Source organism: Mytilus trossulus, chromosome 2 (assembly GCF_036588685.1).
Source record: "Mytilus trossulus isolate FHL-02 chromosome 2, PNRI_Mtr1.1.1.hap1, whole genome shotgun sequence".
NCBI classification, from domain to species: domain Eukaryota; kingdom Metazoa; phylum Mollusca; class Bivalvia; order Mytilida; family Mytilidae; genus Mytilus; species Mytilus trossulus.
Window position 1 is genome coordinate 19,903,526 of NC_086374.1, and position 19,865 is coordinate 19,923,390.

At 31.2% G+C, this 19,865-nt stretch overlaps 1 protein-coding gene across 3 annotated transcripts in view; it reads left to right on the forward strand.

The window, feature by feature from the left end:
* Positions 1-17,850, forward strand: part of LOC134706701 (bcl-2-like protein 1) — a 28,125-nt gene extending 10,275 nt beyond the window's left edge. For 2 of the 3 annotated variants that reach the window (XM_063565877.1, XM_063565876.1), the window contains exons 3-4: positions 1,915-2,379; positions 13,171-17,850. In XM_063565877.1, the coding sequence (XP_063421947.1) occupies positions 1,915-2,379; positions 13,171-13,305 (600 nt within the window). In that variant the 3' untranslated portion in view covers positions 13,306-17,850. Of the gene's footprint in view, positions 1-1,914; positions 2,380-5,442; positions 6,180-13,170 lie in introns of those variants that run through there. The other variant, XM_063565878.1, reaches the window with a different exon arrangement.
* Positions 17,851-19,865: the final 2,015 nt, after the last annotated feature.

Below are 19,865 nucleotides of genomic sequence, written 5' to 3' on the forward strand. Positions count from 1 at the left end.
GTTGTTTGATTCGACAAATTACGTCAGTACAATTTTTTTTAATGAATATAGCTGGAATTAATTACATATTTACACCATGCACTTTTTAAAATTTCATGTTTATTAAAAAATCAGCTTTTTAAACTGTTTATTATTTAGCGACAAGATATATTTATACATTTTATGTCATCGTCTAGTTATCTATGTTACCCTTTAGTAAACATGTTTCTTTTTCTGGTGGTCGCCAAAAAATAGGTGATGTAAGTTTCATCATTTCTATCTTCAGTTTAAACATTAAATACGCATAATAAAGAATTCATAACATGAGATATGGATGACCACGATCGTCATTTGATTGATAAGAGTACAAACAAGTCATTTCCTTGTCTTTTCTTTGAAATACACTTGAATTAAAAGTCACACTTTCGATTATTCGTATCTAATTATTAAAACTTATAAAACCATTGTTTTAATTAAAATTTTTATTTTATTTTATTTCCTGCACGTCATTTCTCGGTCTATCCTTGTTAATATGTCAGTGTGACCAATGTTTAAAAGAAAATTGCCATACAAAACCTTGTTGACACATTCCCTCCTAAAAAAAAATATTAACAAATTGGAATCTCCTTCTAACTACAGTGCACATACATTGTCTTTATTCAAAACCAGAAATCCGTCCATCGTCTAAAAATTCATCAACAGAGGCTTATATCTTTATTTTTAAGTAATTCTTCCGCCTATGTTTGTTACGAATAGACAAGTATCATCAGTGGAATCAAATTAATACAAATGGAATAGTCAACTAAAATGTGAAGTCAAAGAACATAAAAAAAACAAAAACATCGAGAGGGTATGTCAAATACGGGTTCAGCAATCTATATCACGGAGTTGAAACCTATTGTTCCTAAGCTTTATATAACTTCTAGACTGTCTATGTGTTCTTTTTTTCTGAGTAACTGTCTCATTGACGTTTGGACAGAACATTACCCTTTATCCATGACAATTTTATGATGCAAGGAGTAACCGGTCTTTCCGTTAGCTCCTGATAAGATTATAATTTTTTCTCACTAAAAATGAGAATTGTAAAGCAATAGAAACAAGAAAAAAAAAAAATTTGTAAAACAAAAAGGGTCCTTTATCTCAAAATGAGAAGAAAAACTAGGGTAAAATTCACGTGTACGCATTCGTCTAAAAGGTGATATTAATCGTTTTCAAGGATTTATAGGGTCGATTGGAAAGATATTGTACAGAAAGATTTTAGTATTCAACAAGTGGTAACCATTTTATGTAAAATATGGCACTCCTATCCGTCCTTATGTAGTTAATAAATACGATGTCAGCAATAAAAGGGAACTGCTTATTGTTGCACTTTTTACAAATCGTTTAAACTCGTGAACTTATCTGCAGATTTTTAATTGAAAACCCGTATTTTGCAATCAAGTCATTAGCAACTATTTTGTTTAGGATAATTTGTCAATTTTTGGTTTTTACTGACAATTATTAAATATGTTTTTTTCCAATTTTGTATGTTTAATATTATGAACATGTACAAATGGTTATAATAAAGTTTTATTAAACCTTTTATCCAAAATTATTGTCCAGAATATAATTATGTAAAGCTGGAAAGTTGGCTAAACATCAAATATGATGATGAGAGTTCGTTCCTTCTCATTTATTACGAAGGTTAATGTATATCAATAGTATACAACATAAGTTTTACTGTATGTACATATATTTACTTAAATGTCAAGCGCACACGTATATATATATAGTTAAACTTATAGTTAAAACCAGTCAGGTGATTCAATATCTTGTTTATGATATTAGAAGGTGTGTTTCATAGTAAACATTTTCCTACTTATTGTGTAAATATGTGAATATTCAATGAAATTTCAGTTTTTTAACGGTGGATTTACGTAACTATATTTTTCACAGGAATACATATTCGGCGAACGGGCGTCATTTGATATGGAAAATAATACAGACCAAACCGGGACCCGGTATTTAGTTGTGGATTATATAAACTACAGACTTAATAATAACGGGGTTCAGTGGGATCAATGTCCTTCACTCCTTCCTCAACCACTAGATGTTCATCGGACTCTTAGAAAAAAAGGAGATGAATTCGAAGAAAGATTCAAAAATGAGTTCCAAAATCTTATAGACGAGTTACATATAACAGAAAACACTGCATATCCTATGTTCTGTAAAGTATTGGAGGAACTATTTAAGGGGGGTATTAACTGGGGGAGGATTGTAGCCCTATTTTCGTTTGGAGGATCATTAGCCACACAGTGTATGAAACGTGATTTACCACAACTTATAGATTCTGTAATAGAATGGATAACACTTTATATAGACAACAATCTATCACTCTGGATACAAACACACGGTGGATGGGTAAGTTTTATCTTATTGAATGTTTATCTTATTTAAAATTTTGTATTTAGTGGGTACGGTTTTACTTCGTATGGAGTTCAAATAGGGGTTATGGTATACCCTAAGTGTCCTCTTCTACGAGAATAAGTACCACAACTAGGTTCTGTGACTTACAATTTACGCTTCATTGATTTGCATTTGAGTTTGACATTCCGATATTATTTTCAGTTAGTTACTAGTTAGGTGACTGGCCTAAAAATATCTTACTTGGTGTGAGGATTCACTTCTTTATATTAAAGTTCTAATATCACTGAACCGTTCTCAAATGCCGATTACACTGCAAGTAAATTAAGATTTAAAACTCGGGGTCTTTTATAGCTGAGTATGCGGTATGGTCTTTGCTCATTGTTGAAAGCCGTACGGTGAACTATTGTTGTTAATTTCTGTGTCATTTTGGTCTCTTGTGGAGTCTCATTGGCAATCATACAACGTGTTCTTTTGTTTTATATTGACATGGAGATGCATCTTGAGGGCATGACATATCCCCAGAAAATGAAAAAGTTGGTCACTGTGACCTACATTCCATGATACGAAGACATATTGAATCATATTGAATATATATATTCAATCATCCGGGATATTCAGTGATTGACAATGATATAGCGTTAAAGATGTGTCCAGTATGTGTCGCGAAAAAATGTTGGTCATTTCAATTATTGTTTATATATGCTCCATTTATCGCAGATACGATTTGACAAACAATCTTTTAATTATATGTGTTGGTCCATTTCATACTATCTTTAACCATTCGTTGCATTTATCAAGTTTTTGTGTTCAGTATTGTAAGGATACGGAAGGTTATGAAGAGCCTCAAATACACTGAAAGAATTTGGTGTTAGGATACATAAGGTCAAAAATAGGTCAAGCATGCATATAATAAATTTTAGGAAACTATAAGTGGCCATCAGTCATATGTTACTTTTAGTATGCTGTGAAATCTATGTGAATAAGAGATAGTCAGTGATTAAAGCAACCAAAAAAAAACCTATTAAAAATTCGGACAAGACTTCCTTTTTACGGTGTCTTTCTCGAATGCCAACATTTTATATGTTGCCTATTCCTTGAATGCCAGCACAAATATTTCAATGAATGTTTATATAATAACAAGAGGTGTTTTTATAAGTATTTTACTGTAAAAAATAGTTAGTGAACTTGATGAAATTGCTACATTTTATCACTTTTTAATAAGAAAAAATAGCAAAATTTAAGGGTTTAAATTATTATGAATTTAAAGAAGAAAGAAAATGAAAACATTTTTACAATTTATTGAAAAAAAATTGGAGGAATGAAAATGTTTATTAACATAATAAGACATATTTAGATGAACTATATGAATATTTTAATTGAACAATTAACTAAACTTTAAAAATCATCAAAAATAATAGAGTAAATTTGATAACTTCCAAGCTGGCACTCTACAAAGTTTACAAAGTTTGGAGAAAATCCATAAAATGGGGATACAAGAATTTAGTCTAAAGAGGCATGATTTTTATTAGTTGTAAGTGGCGTTAACTAGCTGTCAGTAACAGCAAAGTTTTCTCAGAGGCTGTACTTAAGTGTCTTTTTTTTTTGGTTATATACAAGTACCTGGCCACGTCCATTCTGTGTAGTATTTCTATTTGCATCCATCTGATGAGAAATTGTCGTCAGAATGTCTAGCTAAAACAAAATTGGAGACCAACTTACAATCTGTAGTGCTTCAAGGGTAAACAAAGGTCCATAACGTATGTCAAGGGACAAATCATCGGTCCATACATTATATGTGTCAGTCTAAAGTGTTTTATGTGATGATGCCTCTTCGCTTATTTGTGTTTGTATCTCTGCGAACATGAAAGAAAAGGAAAAGCAGCTGAAATAATAAGAAATGTTATGCATAGCTTTAAAATAATACATTAAATGTTGTTTTGACAATAATGCGCAATGAAATGAATGTCAATGAAAATTTGAAGTCGAAATATTTCAAAATCTCAAATCTTGATTTGGGAAGTTTATTTTCTGGTGTAAATATTTAACATGTAGGCATTGCAGTCTCGGTAAAACGTAGGTAGTGTCAGGGGCGGATCCAGTCATTTCAAACCCAGGACAAAAGGTGTGTGTGTTCCAACCACATGTCCCCATTTAAATCATGCATTGATTGTCCCAAAAAGAGGGGTTCCAACCCCCGGACCCCCCCCTCCTTTTGGGTCCGTCACGGAGTGTCCTTTTCCATGGTTTCAGTGTTATTTTCCTAACACATTCCAGTATCAGCTCTTATTCCACTTTTCGTTCGCCGTTGTTTTGACTTTCAATAGCTGTTGGCGTCAAACAGCTGAGCATTCATAAACTAGTAATAAGGAGCAAGGTGCATAATTCTAATTTAGCCGGGTTATTTTATCAATGCAGATACAGGGGCGGATACAGCCATTTTAAAAAGGGGGTTCCCAACCCAGAGTAAAAAAGGGGGGGGGGGTTCAACTATATGCTCCCATTCAAATGCATTAATCGTCCAAAAAAGGGGGTTCCAACGCCCGGAACCCCCCCCCCCCACCCCCCGATCCGCCAATGCAGGTAGTATTTCAGTGAAACGGGCGTCCCGGAACTGAAATTGAAATTTTGTTTATGACAGTTTTACAAACCTCGACCTATTTTGTAATTTGCTAAACCGAAGCGGATCTCAGTTCAAGACTCTGATCATTTATGATGATATATTCATTCAGATTAAAAACTTGAAATGAAGGCTTAGGCGAGACCCAGGGCGAGACAGTCGCGTTTAATAAAAATATCCGGCAGTAAAGAGACATATGTAATACATAATTTATCTTATACAAATCCTTGGAAATATGTAGTATATGTTTGATACTATCTGTCATTATCAAGTTATTATAATGATCAATGTCAAAGAGTTGTTGATTGATAGTGTATTTACAGTTTTAATTCTCTTCAAATTTTTAATTCGTATTAAAACCGCGAAAAATGTTGATAGTCAGCTGATTATTTACGTAGAAATCAATGAATGAAAAATGACCTTTGAACTTTAACATTAAGCTCGAGTGGGAATGTCTGGAATGTGATCAAACAATTTAATACACTGACTATTGTTAGGGCGAATATTTGATTTTATGTAGAAAGGATTCAAACGTGCAGTGAGAACTGCAACATTATCAACAGATATAAGAGAGATAATTAGTTGATTGTGACGTACATCAATTGTTACTGCCGGTAACAGTTTTCATTGATAAGAACGAGAGAATCCGAACGTGTCGGCAGACGTAGTGTTGTTATATCGGGTTGTATCTGTAGAAGGATGGATTAAATCAAGATGAAGGATGTAAACGACGAGTTTAAACTATAACATTGAAATGAACCAGTTTAGTTCACGATATTTGGTGGCAGACTTTATTAACGACCGACTTCGTAAACATGGAATGCGGTGGGACAACTGTCCTACGTTAGACTTGCCACCATCACAAATTCAGCTCAAATTACGATCACTTGGAGATGAATTCCAAGAAAGATTTCAGACTCAGTTTGACGATATGGTCAATCAGTTACACATAACTGAGGCTACTGCATATCCAACGTTTCAAAGAGTTGTTCAGGAATTATTTATTGATGGAAATATTAACTGGGGAAGGATTGTGGCTCTTTTCGGTTTTGGAGGGTCTTTGTCAGTGAAATGTGTACAAAGAGGAATGCCACAACTTGTGGATTCAATTGTTGACTGGGTATCTACCTATTTGTGTAATAGTTTAGAGCAATGGATTACAGATAACGGTGGTTGGGTAGGTATTAGCACCTTCGATTGACCTACAACAAAGACCCCACTTATTTCCTTTGTCACCTTTGTCATCACGGTTGATCGACCATTCAATAACATGCTTCCTAGTAAACAATAAATTGAACATCTTTTAAAACTTACATCTAAAATAAACATTTAGATTTATTGACATTAATACATGGAACATGTCAATTACCCATTCTTTTTTGTTTATTAAATTTCAAAATTATGTATGCGTTGACTCCTAAATGTGGCAGAATAGTCAACCAGTTGACGGTGGCCGCTTACCGGAAGAAGATACTACAGCATTAGTTTTTATTTTATAACTTAGCTGCTATAAAGGGGTATAGATGATCAGAGTAATTATATTTCACAATCCCTAGCTATATAAAGTCATGGTACAATGTAATAGTGTGTAAAAAATATTAGAACAGACTAAGGGTTATGCTTTAAAGAATTTATTATCATCATGGAAAAAGATCACCGGTGCCCAGCTCTATATAGAAATAAGAAGATATGTATGATTGCCATAGAGATGACACTTCACCAGAGACAAAATGACAGCGAAGTCTAAAAATACAAGTAAAATGTGTAGGTTACTCCTCGGGGTTACTCAACAAATGGAAGTTTTTAACGACCTTGACTGGCTATACAGCCCTTGCACGGTCGGGTTACTCTACATGTAGGTATACAGCCTTCAACAAATGGCGATATAATCATGAATATTGATATAATATTAACATACTTTTAGTTTTTTCTGATCATTGCATGCCTAAACTTAATCAAAAACTATAATGTAGTAAATTACAATCAATATTTGGCAACTTGCCTAATCAGCATCAATTGCTACATTGTACCTGGCAGTTCTCCAATATAGCTGGCCATGGTCATCAATATTTATTGCAGATAAATATTGACTTCTACATGTACTGTTCATACCTACCATCTATTTCGTCAAACATCATATTAAAACACTAAAATCAAGTTTTTAGTAAGTTTGAAACTGACTTGTATCATACTAAATTGTGTTTCAAATTAATAAGCAGCTAGCTAAAGATGTATTATTAGTAGGCATATTTTACACTTTCACCTTTCTCAAGTTATCCCATATATAACTGTTTGTAATTGAACAATGAGAGCTCTCAAACATCCCCCACAAAAAGTCCATACATATAGGTTTGAATTAGAACATTAACACTATGTGACCTGCCTATTTACAAGAGGGGGGATCTGGGTCCCAAAGACATTCTTTTATTTAGATAAATAATTCATTTTCTAAAACCAATTCAAACAGTTTCAAAAATCCATAAAGGTAGCCTTGATACAGGTACATGTATGCATACAAAATACAGTGAACATGTCCATATGGACTTTCTGTAAATATGAAACTGGGTAACTAATAATCATGGATCAAAGGTACAAACCTATTTAATAACATGTGATTTATGACAGTGTAACAAACATGTTAATTCATCAACATATATAAATTAATCATCAAAAAAGAATTTGTGTAATTGCCTTTAGCAATTTCATTTTATACATGTACATGGATGGTACATTTCCACTAAATTTAGAATTGCATCATATTATCTTGTTGCTTGTCACACAAAACACTTAATGTAAAGGATTGTGCCGTCAGCTGATTTTTTAAAAAGAAATCAGTGGATATGGCAAGGCCAACAAATAAGGATTGGCTTTACAAGTGAAAATAGGTTACTTTCTGTTTATTATATACATTCAGAGTTTTAAATGAAAAATAAGATATTATATAACCTGTTAATTTATATTTCGATTCTTTCTATCAACATGTTATATACAATGTACAAATGTACATGTATACAATTTAATAGCTGCCTTTCTTTTGATCCATTGCATTATAAATATATATATTATTCTAATAAAAAAATTACTGTGATTTTACAAGTTTACATGCACATTAACATGTATTCGAACCCTCAAATTTCCCCCCTTTATTAATTTGTCCAAATCAAGCATTATGGTATATATACATGTAGCTGTATACATGTATATAGTATTTAAGGTAGGGCCTTCAAAATACCTGTGGTCAGCTAGCTAGCATTCTTATCTTTATAAGTATATGTTCCATTCATTACCTATATTATATTGTATGGAAATTTAATATGCTTAAAATATAAAACATATGAAACTTGATCCAGTTTAAACATTTAAAACTTAACATGGGTCAACAAGTAGTTTCAATGTACAAAGTTTAACATGAATGTAAAAGAATTTGAAAAAAAATAAGCACCTATATGCAAATTCCGTTCGAAAAGGTTTTTCCATTATCAGGTTATTCTATATACACGCAAAACATCGTCCACATTGACCCCCAAAAAAATACTTGAAAGTTCATTGATAGAAACTGATACACATCACTATTAACTACATTTGTACACACATAAGTGTATTGATATAATTTGGTACTGAGTGGGTGGTGAAGATATTTAATCTTACTATTTCGTTTCTTTTATTTATGCTTCAATGAGTCACAATATACTATATACTGGTATACATAAATTGTAAAATTTGTAAATATAAAATGTATGAAAAGCTTTTTTTTTGGCAAAAGACCCAAAACTGGCAGTCCTAAGTCTGACTTGTGGTTTAAATTCCATTCATTCTATTTAATTTAAATTGATGACATTGGCATTCACATAATTATGTAGTCTTACCTACCTAAGTTTGATGTGTGTTTAGTACACTTTCTTGAATTCTAAATTTATTCCTGATTAAAGATCAAATACAATCTCTATATAAAGGTTTTTCCAGATTATGTATATAGAGGGTGGAACTTGGAAAATAAAGTCGGTTAAAAGTCATTTCATTTGAAGTATTTTATTCTATCCATCCATTTCCAGCATTAAACAGGGATGTCATCATGTGTGCAATGTGACTATCCTAAGATACATGTACATGCATGTATCTAGTCATAAAACAACTATGCTTACATTTATCATGTTTTATATAATGCTTAAAATAAACTTGATGGAATTTAAATCAGGCTCCCAAAAATTTGCTTCTGGTAAGAAAAAAAAAAGAAAAATACATTGTACATGTATTTAGGACTAGAACAAGAAATGTTCGGGTCTTTTTTTACTTAAAATTTTATGACCAAAATTGATCATAATTTTAGGAACGATTCACTCTAATTATCTTGATATTCCACGAGTACCTTAATATATAAACATTTTCAAATTACTTATTGGTAATGTAGAAGGGTAAACTACCAGGTACCATGTTATTGAAGGGCCTGTCTATGAAAATCTATCCCTTTTATTAACTAACCTCTAGTATACGTTTACAAGTTTAATTTCAAACTAAATTTTCATTTACAATCTGAAAAAATACATGTACATGTATACTATATTTGGTTTACAGAATGATGGTTAAAGGTGTTCTTGTGTTCAGTATAAATATATTAATGGCAGAAGACACCTGACCTTGACTTTGTCACAGTTCAGTAATCAACATCTTTCACACACTATAGTTTTCAGTACATGTATGTATTGTTCCTACTTTGATTTGAATGTGTTAATTTCTGTTCCAGATGACTGAATTCAGATTGACCTTAATAATATAAACTTTTCAGGTTGAATTTCTTAATCAATGAACAACATTTATAATAAGTGTACTGTACATGTTATGCTTCGATTTGTTCATTAAAGTCTTTCCCCTATGTGAGGAAAGACCTTAAAATTGTTTTTCTAATGTTTTTTTTCTTCTTTTTTTTCTTCCAACATTTTTTTGACATGCCCGCCTCTTGTTTAGAATTTATTATTGTACATGAGAAATGTATGATCCCCTTTTCAATTATGTTTGATGACTCAAAAGGCAACCTAACATGGCTGCCAATGTTTAAGCTATTTATTGGTTGTGTGCTCTATAGAAATAATGAATGTAGATTGGTGCATGGTAATAATTAATATTCAATATTACTTCCATGATTGGTGTAAGCTCTTTGGTCTCTTGTTTAAATTTGATGTTTAGGAAAAAAGATTTCTTAAAGACCATACATGAACACGCTAAGATCTGATAAAGTGCCCTTTCAAACAACTAGCACCCTTCCTCCCGAGATGCTAGCTGGAATACTGATGTAAATACATGCATACATGTACCAGTAGTTGTGTTTTACCAATTTTACATGAATCAACTTTTATTAATGTGGGCATCTATGATCTTTGGAATACTTTGTACATGTATATATTGTTGAAGACAATCCCTATTGTGCATGTCTGTGCAAAATAGTAAAGAATCAATATCCCAGCTTATTTACATAGTTTGACAAAGGGAAATCATGATCTGACATTAATTATGCATGATGTAATTATTATCTTGATGTAATTTTATCCACTGTTGGGGATGTCATCATGTCATTGAATAATACAAACTACCCTTAGTTTTTTCTGAAGATAAAAGTAATATAAAGATCTATACACAGAATGAAGATATCATGTAACATTGGTCTCATGTTTCATTTTTGTCACTGCATAATGTATGAAATGGATATATTACAACGACCCATCTCCAAGGTTATATTAAAGTGACCAAATTCTACTTCTGCCCTCAATACCATGAATCATGCATGCTGTACATTTATATCATGAGTATTTCTGGAGTAAAATGCAATCTAGCCATATCTAGAGTTGGTTCTCACTTACTTGTAATCATCAATGATAATGGAATCTATAGCCTAAAGTTCAAGGTCACTACATTTTGTTTGCTGTTGCTTTTATGAGATCATTTAAACATTTTGGTTATAAACTTTAATTTTAAAGGCCAAGGTCACAAACTTAGTTTAAATTAGCAGATCCAAGGCACAGTATAGGTTACCGGGGTACACTGTAGTATATCATTGTACAAAAGGAACAAATATCTATCTAAGTACAATTTGTTAATGTATCTTTAATACAACTAAACTGTTTGTCCAAATCAAATAAGGACTTGGATTGTAAAAAAATGTGACAAACATGTACACCTGACCAGAAATCACTGCATACTTAAGTCATAAGTGTACATGTATCATGCTACCTACATGTACATGCATTACCGTGAATCTCAGAATTTTACATTTCATCTTGCTCTTTACAATATTATAATGGGGTAGCTATTGTAGTATTAAGAACTTGTTGACCAAATTAAATGGAATGAAATTCATATCTTGATTAATGTACATATGTTATTGAATATTTTTAAAATCTAAAATCAATAAAACAATTCAATGGACTGTAGGGAAAATTATACAGCATTAGCTTTGAGTCAATAATATTCCTGATGTGTTATTTGGTGAGTGTGGGCGTCAGAATTATCCTTCCTGTGAAAACTCTTAACTAAAAATTGATTTTAGTGCACACTATTTTTATATTGGAGATATGCCATGGTTTTCATTTTCTGATTAAAGATATGTAAACAAACAGTAGTTCTTTCTCCTGATTGATATTAAATACAAACAATTCTTTTTCACATTTTATCATGGTAAAACCATACTAGTTTGTCTTGGTATTTTTCGGAATATGTTTATCAAATTGAATTTATATAGTTGGGCTAAGAATCCAGAAATCTTTACTTTTTAATGGTTTCAAAGTTTATAAACATGTATATATAGAATATGTAAAAAAAGTAATTATAAAACCATAACAAAAGTGTATTTAGTCCCCTATGACATCCAGATCAGCAGTGACCATGTGTTCATCTGTTGTATCATAAGCCTGTCAACAATGAAGCTGTGTGTTAGAACCCTCATGTGACAGGTGTTTTGACTTCTTTCTTAATTGACTAGCATTGTAAGTTTTCATGCCAAAGTTAATGGTTCTCCCCTGGGTGCTCCTGCAACATACACCATGTCCACCAATAAATATTGTCACCATGATACTTTGTAGACAATAAGAGAGCTAAAACACCAACAATCAATCAATCAATCAAAATCCTGGCACCATGGTACTGTTGGTATCTAAAAATGCTGACAACTTTAGTTCCAGTATCATAATTGTAATCTCCACATCAATCAAAAGTTTGAAAATCAATCATTAGTGATTAAAAAACAGGAAAAGATCTCCAGGTGGGAAATGATTTTTTTTTCTGTATTGATTGATGTGTTTAGATGTTGATTTCATAGTATTGTCATGTGGTTGAAATGAAACACAATTTCTCAAGGTTTTATTGGATTAATTAGTCTGTACTTGATTTTATATAAGTTTTTCATTGGTTGTGTTTTCTAAAATTCAGAATAGTACATTGTGTCATCCTTATCTACAGAAATAAGTAGCTTCTCAGAAATGTGACTAATACTTGTAATACCACTAAAACATTAGACCTTGACCCATAGTACCTTATTTACAGAAAATTTAGGTGATCAGATGCATGTGCATATGTAAATAAACAAGACAATATTGCATAAAAGTTTGTGTGTAAGTCCTACTGTGTCTCAGAAATATTTGATTGATTGCTATTGACTTTACTTACAATGACAATACTGTTTACTGTATATATGTATGTATATGTAATATCGATCGGATTTGTACAGCTACAGTAAATTTAGATCATAAACTTTAAGTTATAATCAGTATATACAAAAATATAAATAGGTTTGTACAACTACAAATAAAGATATGTGGAGCTAATGCTTCTCTTAAAATGCATGACTAATCATACAAAAGCTTCTCTAAAAGTACATGACCTATTGTACAAAAGCTCCTCTAAAAGTACATGTACACAAGCTTGACACAAGTCATATTGTATCTATACATCTTCATGTTATTATTTGATCATTGGTTGCTGTCTCACTGATGTATATCCCAAATCTCCTTTTGTCTATGTGTAGTTAGAGAAATATGTATGCTGCCAGTCCATCAATGTACTACTATTCCAAATATTAATCATAAGACAACTAAAATGCTTGCATACATATTGTACATATAAGGTAAAGCAATACATACTGTGTACTGCATTATTATAAGTACCTTTTTACTATTTTTCAGCAAGGATTTGTGGAATTCTATAACCAAGGACAGAATCATAATGACAGTCCATGGGATGTGAAAGGACTTGTTAAATATGGAGCAATAGGTGTAATAGGCGCAATGGCGTTAAGTGCTTTTCTACAAAGAACGTGAAAATGCCTTGATTGGCATATTGTTGTTGTTTTGTTATTGTTATCAGGTTAAATGGATGAAACTGGTGACTTCATTGGATGTATAACTACAGTGGATGATGAAGAAGGAGCTAAGGAGAAAGACTTGACTATTACTAGAGCATGTGTCAGAATGGAAGCTTAAGACTATAGGGATTTAGTTCCAAATAATAAATAATCTTAATAAAGGAGTAAGAATATATTTTGATGTTACATTTAAAGAAAAAACTTTTGTTAATACTGTTTATCAAGTTTATTGAACTTTTTTGGAGTTAAGAATTATTTGAAAATATGGAAAATCCAAGTTTTGATGTTGTGACTTTGTTTGTAAACTGTGTTTTAAGGTACAAGTTTTAAATGACCAAATTGCATAGACAAGTTTCATGTTTATTTATTTTAAAGGGTAGATTTGAAATACATGTATATGTATCAACCAATTATCTACTGTAGATTTTGTTTGGTCTTTGTCACAACTGAAACTAAGTTTAAAGTATAGGTGATGAAATTTACATCAGAATAAGTGCGCAAATAAATTCATAAATGTCAAAATTTCTAAATTTAATGTACCAAAAACTTAAATTTAGAAGACATCTTTCCCACATAAATCAACTGTTATTTCCTCCGCCTTTTGTCCTTACACAATATATAAAATGTTATAAAACTGAAACTTAAATCGTATGTACATGCTATAACAAGAAAGTATGAATCATTTGCATTTTTTTAAGCAGGATGTATAAATTTGTTGTTGTTTGATATTACATGGACTTCAGGAATGAATAATAGGGCAAGGCAATGGCTGTCAATCAGAAAGTTAAAATGTATAATAGGAAAAAAAATCAATTGATGAATTTTTGGATTATTTCAAAAATTGTTCAATATTTTTAATAAGAATTCACATCTCTCGGAGAATTTGTAACACCTTTTTGCCATTCCTTAAACATGCAAACTCCAACTGACTTTAATCGAGAAGAAGGTTATTATATTAAATGGTATTAATTAATTTTTAAAAAATATGCCACCTAAAGGTAAACATTGTGAATGAAATGTCATGTACAGTTTCTTTCATCAAAGTTTCCTTTTCTTGTTATAAATTTTAAGCTTAAAGGCCTAAGTTGAAAGAAATCAATTTTGTTCAAGAGCAGAATTTAGATAACAACAGAATAGCATGTAATGAAATAAACCAATTTGATTCTTAATTCGAAAATCTGCTATTAACAATAATCAAGCCATCTGACAAACTGTTATTTATTGATTTATAGTAGAAAATGTTGCTGGATTTGTTCTTTATTTACAGTTTACAGTTAAAACTTCTTAAGAATATGTATTGTGATAAAACAATTAGGTTAGGGTATAAAGATTCGTATTTTTGCAGCTTTTTCCTGTTAATCAGTTCATTTTTTTTTTAAACTGTGTTTTCTCTCTATGTGTTTTTAATAAAGATTTGTTAGAACTATAATTGAAACAGAAAGAATCAAACTTTTTACACTAATATAAATACTTGACCTTTTATGTATATATGGGCATTGTAAATGGATTTTCCAATGCACTTTTATTTACTACACAAAATAACCTACAATGATCTCACGTTGCCCATTGTTTTAGTAAATAGTTTACTGTTTTCATTTTGTCAAAGAACCATTATTGTTTTAAAATATGGGCGTAAATTTTGGCATCCATATATCAATTTCAAATCTAAATATAGATTTAGGATTTTCATACATTTGTGTAGGTTTAAAGGAAATTTACAGAGAACATTTCCTTGTAACTTTTTACAAAAAGACTTGTTTTACAAGGTCAGGAAATTACTCCAAAGGTCAAGGTTAATATGTTTGTTAACCTCTTGGGGATACTTCATTTGATTAAAGAAAACATAAACTGATGCATATCAAATGTTTGTTAAAGATAAGATGGATCAGATAGGGCACACACACAAACAAATACTCAGGCAAAATTCCTAGAACAAGAGAAATAAGTCATTTGAAAATTGAAATAATCCATTAAAAGGAGTTTATGTAAGGACTTTCTCTGACAGATGTAAATGTATGCCTGTTGTTTGGGAGTTACCATATGGATGTGTTATTTAAACTTAACATATGCTTTAAACACTTGATTTTGTCCCATGATATACACCTTAGTAAAATTCTAAATTCTACTAGTCACAGTAAATATGAACCCTTCTCATTGTTCCCCATGAAGTCAGTTTTATTTTTCCATTTTACTTTGAATGTTATACTTGCATTTCTAAGGCAGTGAAGCAGAAAGTTGTTCAGAGAGTGGTCAGTTGGTGTAGATCTAACAGTGAGTGGTCAGTTTGGGTAGATCTGACAGAGAGTGGTCAGTTTGACTGGATTTAACAGAGAGTGGTCAGTTTGAGTAGATCAAGAGTAAAAGTATGCAAGTTAAGACTGTTGATTGTGTATTTGTGTTTATTTCATGTTTTCATGTCATCATATTTTCCCTTTAAATCATATATGTTGTTATCTTTGGCAGCAAGACTTTGTATTCATTTCTCTAAAATAACTTAGTGTCTCTGATTACATTGAACATTATTTACTGTAAAAATGTTTGTTAAAAGATTTATATTTTTCACTTTTATAGGCTAGTAGAATTTAAAGATCATAATTCGGGATGTATAGTCCTGTTATGAATATTTGAATATTACATAATATAAGTCACCAATATTACACAATCTCCTTCTAAAGTTTTACATGAGGCAATTTAAGGTTAACCTAATGTCCTTGTTATTTTGTAAGTTTTTGCCATCACTAATTATGATAATAGGGTTATTGCAGGAATATGTGTTAATACTATTGCTCATGAAATACCAAATACACTCGTTTAAAACTAACTTTCCCTCTAAAAATAAATATTCACCCAAATATTTGTACAATATTCCTATATATTATGAAAGCAGGACTGAAGTGGTTAAATCTAAATTAAGAACTTTTGCATTTATGTACTTTACAAGGTTGAAAAACTGAAACTATAATGTGTAATGCATTTGCTTTAATGGGTTTTTGTAACATGCACAAAAGCCTGCACATTATATTTCAATAATTGCCTTTGAGATGTATAATCTATGGATTAATAAGATAACTAATGTAAATCTCAAAGTGAAATTTTGCAGTAAAGTTGTAAAAGAAGTATTGATTTATGAAATTGTAGCCCTAAGAATTTCTTATTGGTATGCATTCATTAATATTAGAATAGCTTCAAGCTCGATCCCTCATGTAACATGCATGCATTGTTAAATATCGATACTACTGCGACATATTCATTCATAACTTATTCATTAACCATGATATTTATTATTATTATGTCCATGATCATGCTAAAACTTTATTTTTTACCTTTTTTTTTCTAAAATTTTACCATGAATGTGAAAAACAAATTGAGGTCGAAAATGAGTCATGTGGAAAATTGAGAATGAAGATTGAATTCATTCATAAGTAGAAACACTTTAATTTTTGCAGCATTTACAAAAGTGAAGTATAGGACACAGTACTTCCTGTAATCAGTTATGGTATAAACAATAAAATATGGTTCGATTATTTTAATTGCCTTTTAATTCAATAAATATTTTGAAGTCCATATATGGACACACATATTGTCATAAGCTTTAATCTTGATGTAAATGCTTATCCACTAAGTTTTGAGTTAAGAATTTTGATTGGGGGGAAATCATATGTGCATGTAAGCAAAGTTACGTTTCGATGAAATTGTCTCCCTTGTAATAATTGTAAAGTAGGACACTTTTAGAAAACTGTTTTTAGAATGATAACTTTGACAAGTCAGGTGGAACTGTTAAAAACTGTAAAAATGTAAATATTGACTTGATGTGATAGTGTAGTTAAGGAGAGGAAAAACATCAAATTAGAGATAGACCATTTTGTTTATTGGACATTTTTTAAGGATATTATTTTGTTGTTTTGAATTCTGTTCCTTATTTTATCTAATGCTTTCACACCAAGCATAAAGTTAATGATAATATTACATTGATAAAAGCTTAAGAAATAGTGCTAGCAGTTGTCAAGTTTACACAATAAACGTTTGTATACTAATGGCAGAACTTACATGATAGAAAACACAATTTGGGGGAATATGATATGGTTGATTATTTTCTGATATCTGATAAAAAAATTGGGAAGAGGGGGAGGGTATTGGTTAGGTAAGGCTTTTATTTATAATTGATACTAAAGTTCACTAAAACTTTGTGTGTATAAATAGGGTAACTTTAAATTTGGAACTGATAAGATACATAAATCTACTTTCTCATTCAATCACATATTTGCTTATTTTTGATTGGTCAGAAAAGGAGTCATAAAAGATAATTTTTATCTGTCCTTCAGTTTTTTTATGACCATTGTATTTATTTGTTTACAAGTGTCAGATGACTATTGTTTGTGATATAAGGTATGAATGTTGTAAAGAAGGATCATTGTATGATCTGAAATCAGATGTGAGAAATAGAAAGAAGAATGAATATATACATTTATTTTGTGCTTGATTAAAATGATGTATAACAGTATTTCTCATTTACTAATATTGGGTTACAATTTGTGACCTAACATGTGAGGTTATTGGGTTTGGACAGTAACCATGTGAACTTTTTACCCCATCAACTGTAGTTCCTCAGGATAATTACATTAAGTACACAGTAGAAAGTTATATTGCATTATGTCTAAAAATATCTACACCCGTATCTTATCATTGTTGTACATGTTTTAAAGGCTTTTTTATTGTTTGATGCAGATGCATGGTCATTTTTGGACTTGAGGAAGAAGAAATCTCTTTCAGAAATCTCTTAAATTTCCTGGTATCTATGATGAGTTTATTTTCAATGGTAAACAAAATCCATGTAAACATAGCTGCAAGGTATTATCCAAGAAACACCTGGCTTTTCTTAATTATCCTATAGCTCAGGTTATGAAATACTTTAGTACAGATGGACATTGTCCAGCTCATCAATATTTATAGATTTAATTGGATGACGGAGTCTAAATAATGTCCAATATTCCTTTCAAGTAATAGAAGTTTGTAAGGTTATAATAGGATTTCATTGAAGTTTGAGTATATAAAATAATTGCAAATCATCCAAACATAATAACTGTTGTCAACCCTTAATTTTCTCAAATATCAAATTTCACACTGTAATATCACAGAGAGAGGGTATTGTGTTTACAAAGGGTGCTACTTCAATTCTCTGTAATTGGAGGAAAAATGTAAATTGCTTCAAAGAACAGTTGAATCTTAACAGATTATTGATTTTAGTCAAAGGTTTAAACACAAAATTAATTACACATTGAAATTGATTTTCAGTTTTGAATTTACTGGTCATTAATCTGAATATTTAAACATGGAGAAAAAAGACTTGTTCAATAGGATGAGTCTTAAGCTTTTAGTCACTGCCATGTTGTAACATCTTGAATGGAGTTAACAGATGATTTATCATTGATGCAGGAGCAGCTGTTGGTCAGATTGAAGAAAAAAAGAGTTGTTTATAAAAAAAAAAAAGGACTATGGACTATATATGTATACTATTCAGCTCACCCAGTCCAGGATCAAGTTCAAGCAATTGCCATCACCTGAAATCTGTCGTCTTTATAATTATAAGAGCTTTCCTAGATCTTCTAAATCCCATTCTTGTATGTCTATGCTAATTATGCCACCAGAAAGGAATTCAAAACGGAAGTCTTTACAATATTTTCAACAATAGTTTTTCCACTCTTGAATACTGAATATTTGGGAAAACATTTGTATTAAGGCCTAGCTATATAGGTTCTCTATCGTTTCAAAAATCTGTGTGTTTAGACTTCCTGTTGACTAAATAAAATGACAGCTCTTACTATATATATAGAACAATTTGAATAAGTCATAGGGCATAGATGGGAAAGGTTGTATATATTCCTTGTGTCATAACAACAATCCCCTTCAATTTCCACGTGTGTGACCTACCGAATAAGACTATTTACCGGATTTGTAATAACAAAAGCAACACGACGGATGCCACATATGGAGCAGGATCTGCTTACCTTTCCGGAGCACCTGAGATATCCCCAAGTTTTTGTGGGGTTCGTGTTGCTAAGTCTCTAGTTTTCTATGATGTGTCTTGTGTACTATTATTTGTCTGTTTATCTTTTTATTTTTTGGCCGTTGTGTTGTCAGTTTATTTTCGACCAATGAGTTTGAATGTCCCTCTGGTTGTTTTCGCCGCTCATTGGTAGCAGATAATGCATCAAAATGAAGTTCATTCTTGCTTCCGCGCTTCATACAAAATGTACTTCGGTCAACGCTTTTACACCCCAATAAATTTACAAAAAGAAGCATTCAATTCTTATTATTAGTCCTACATTAAAACTCATAAGAAACAGTACAATAACTGTCTCCTTATTAAGAAATGATAGTAAACCATTTGTATTTTGAGGTATCAACTTACTGCAAAAAACAAGTTACATTTTGCATGTTTATTGCTAGAAAAATATTCTTCAGACCAGACCTGTTTTGGGAGTTGCATGTTTGCCAATACAAGTTATTTGTTTATTT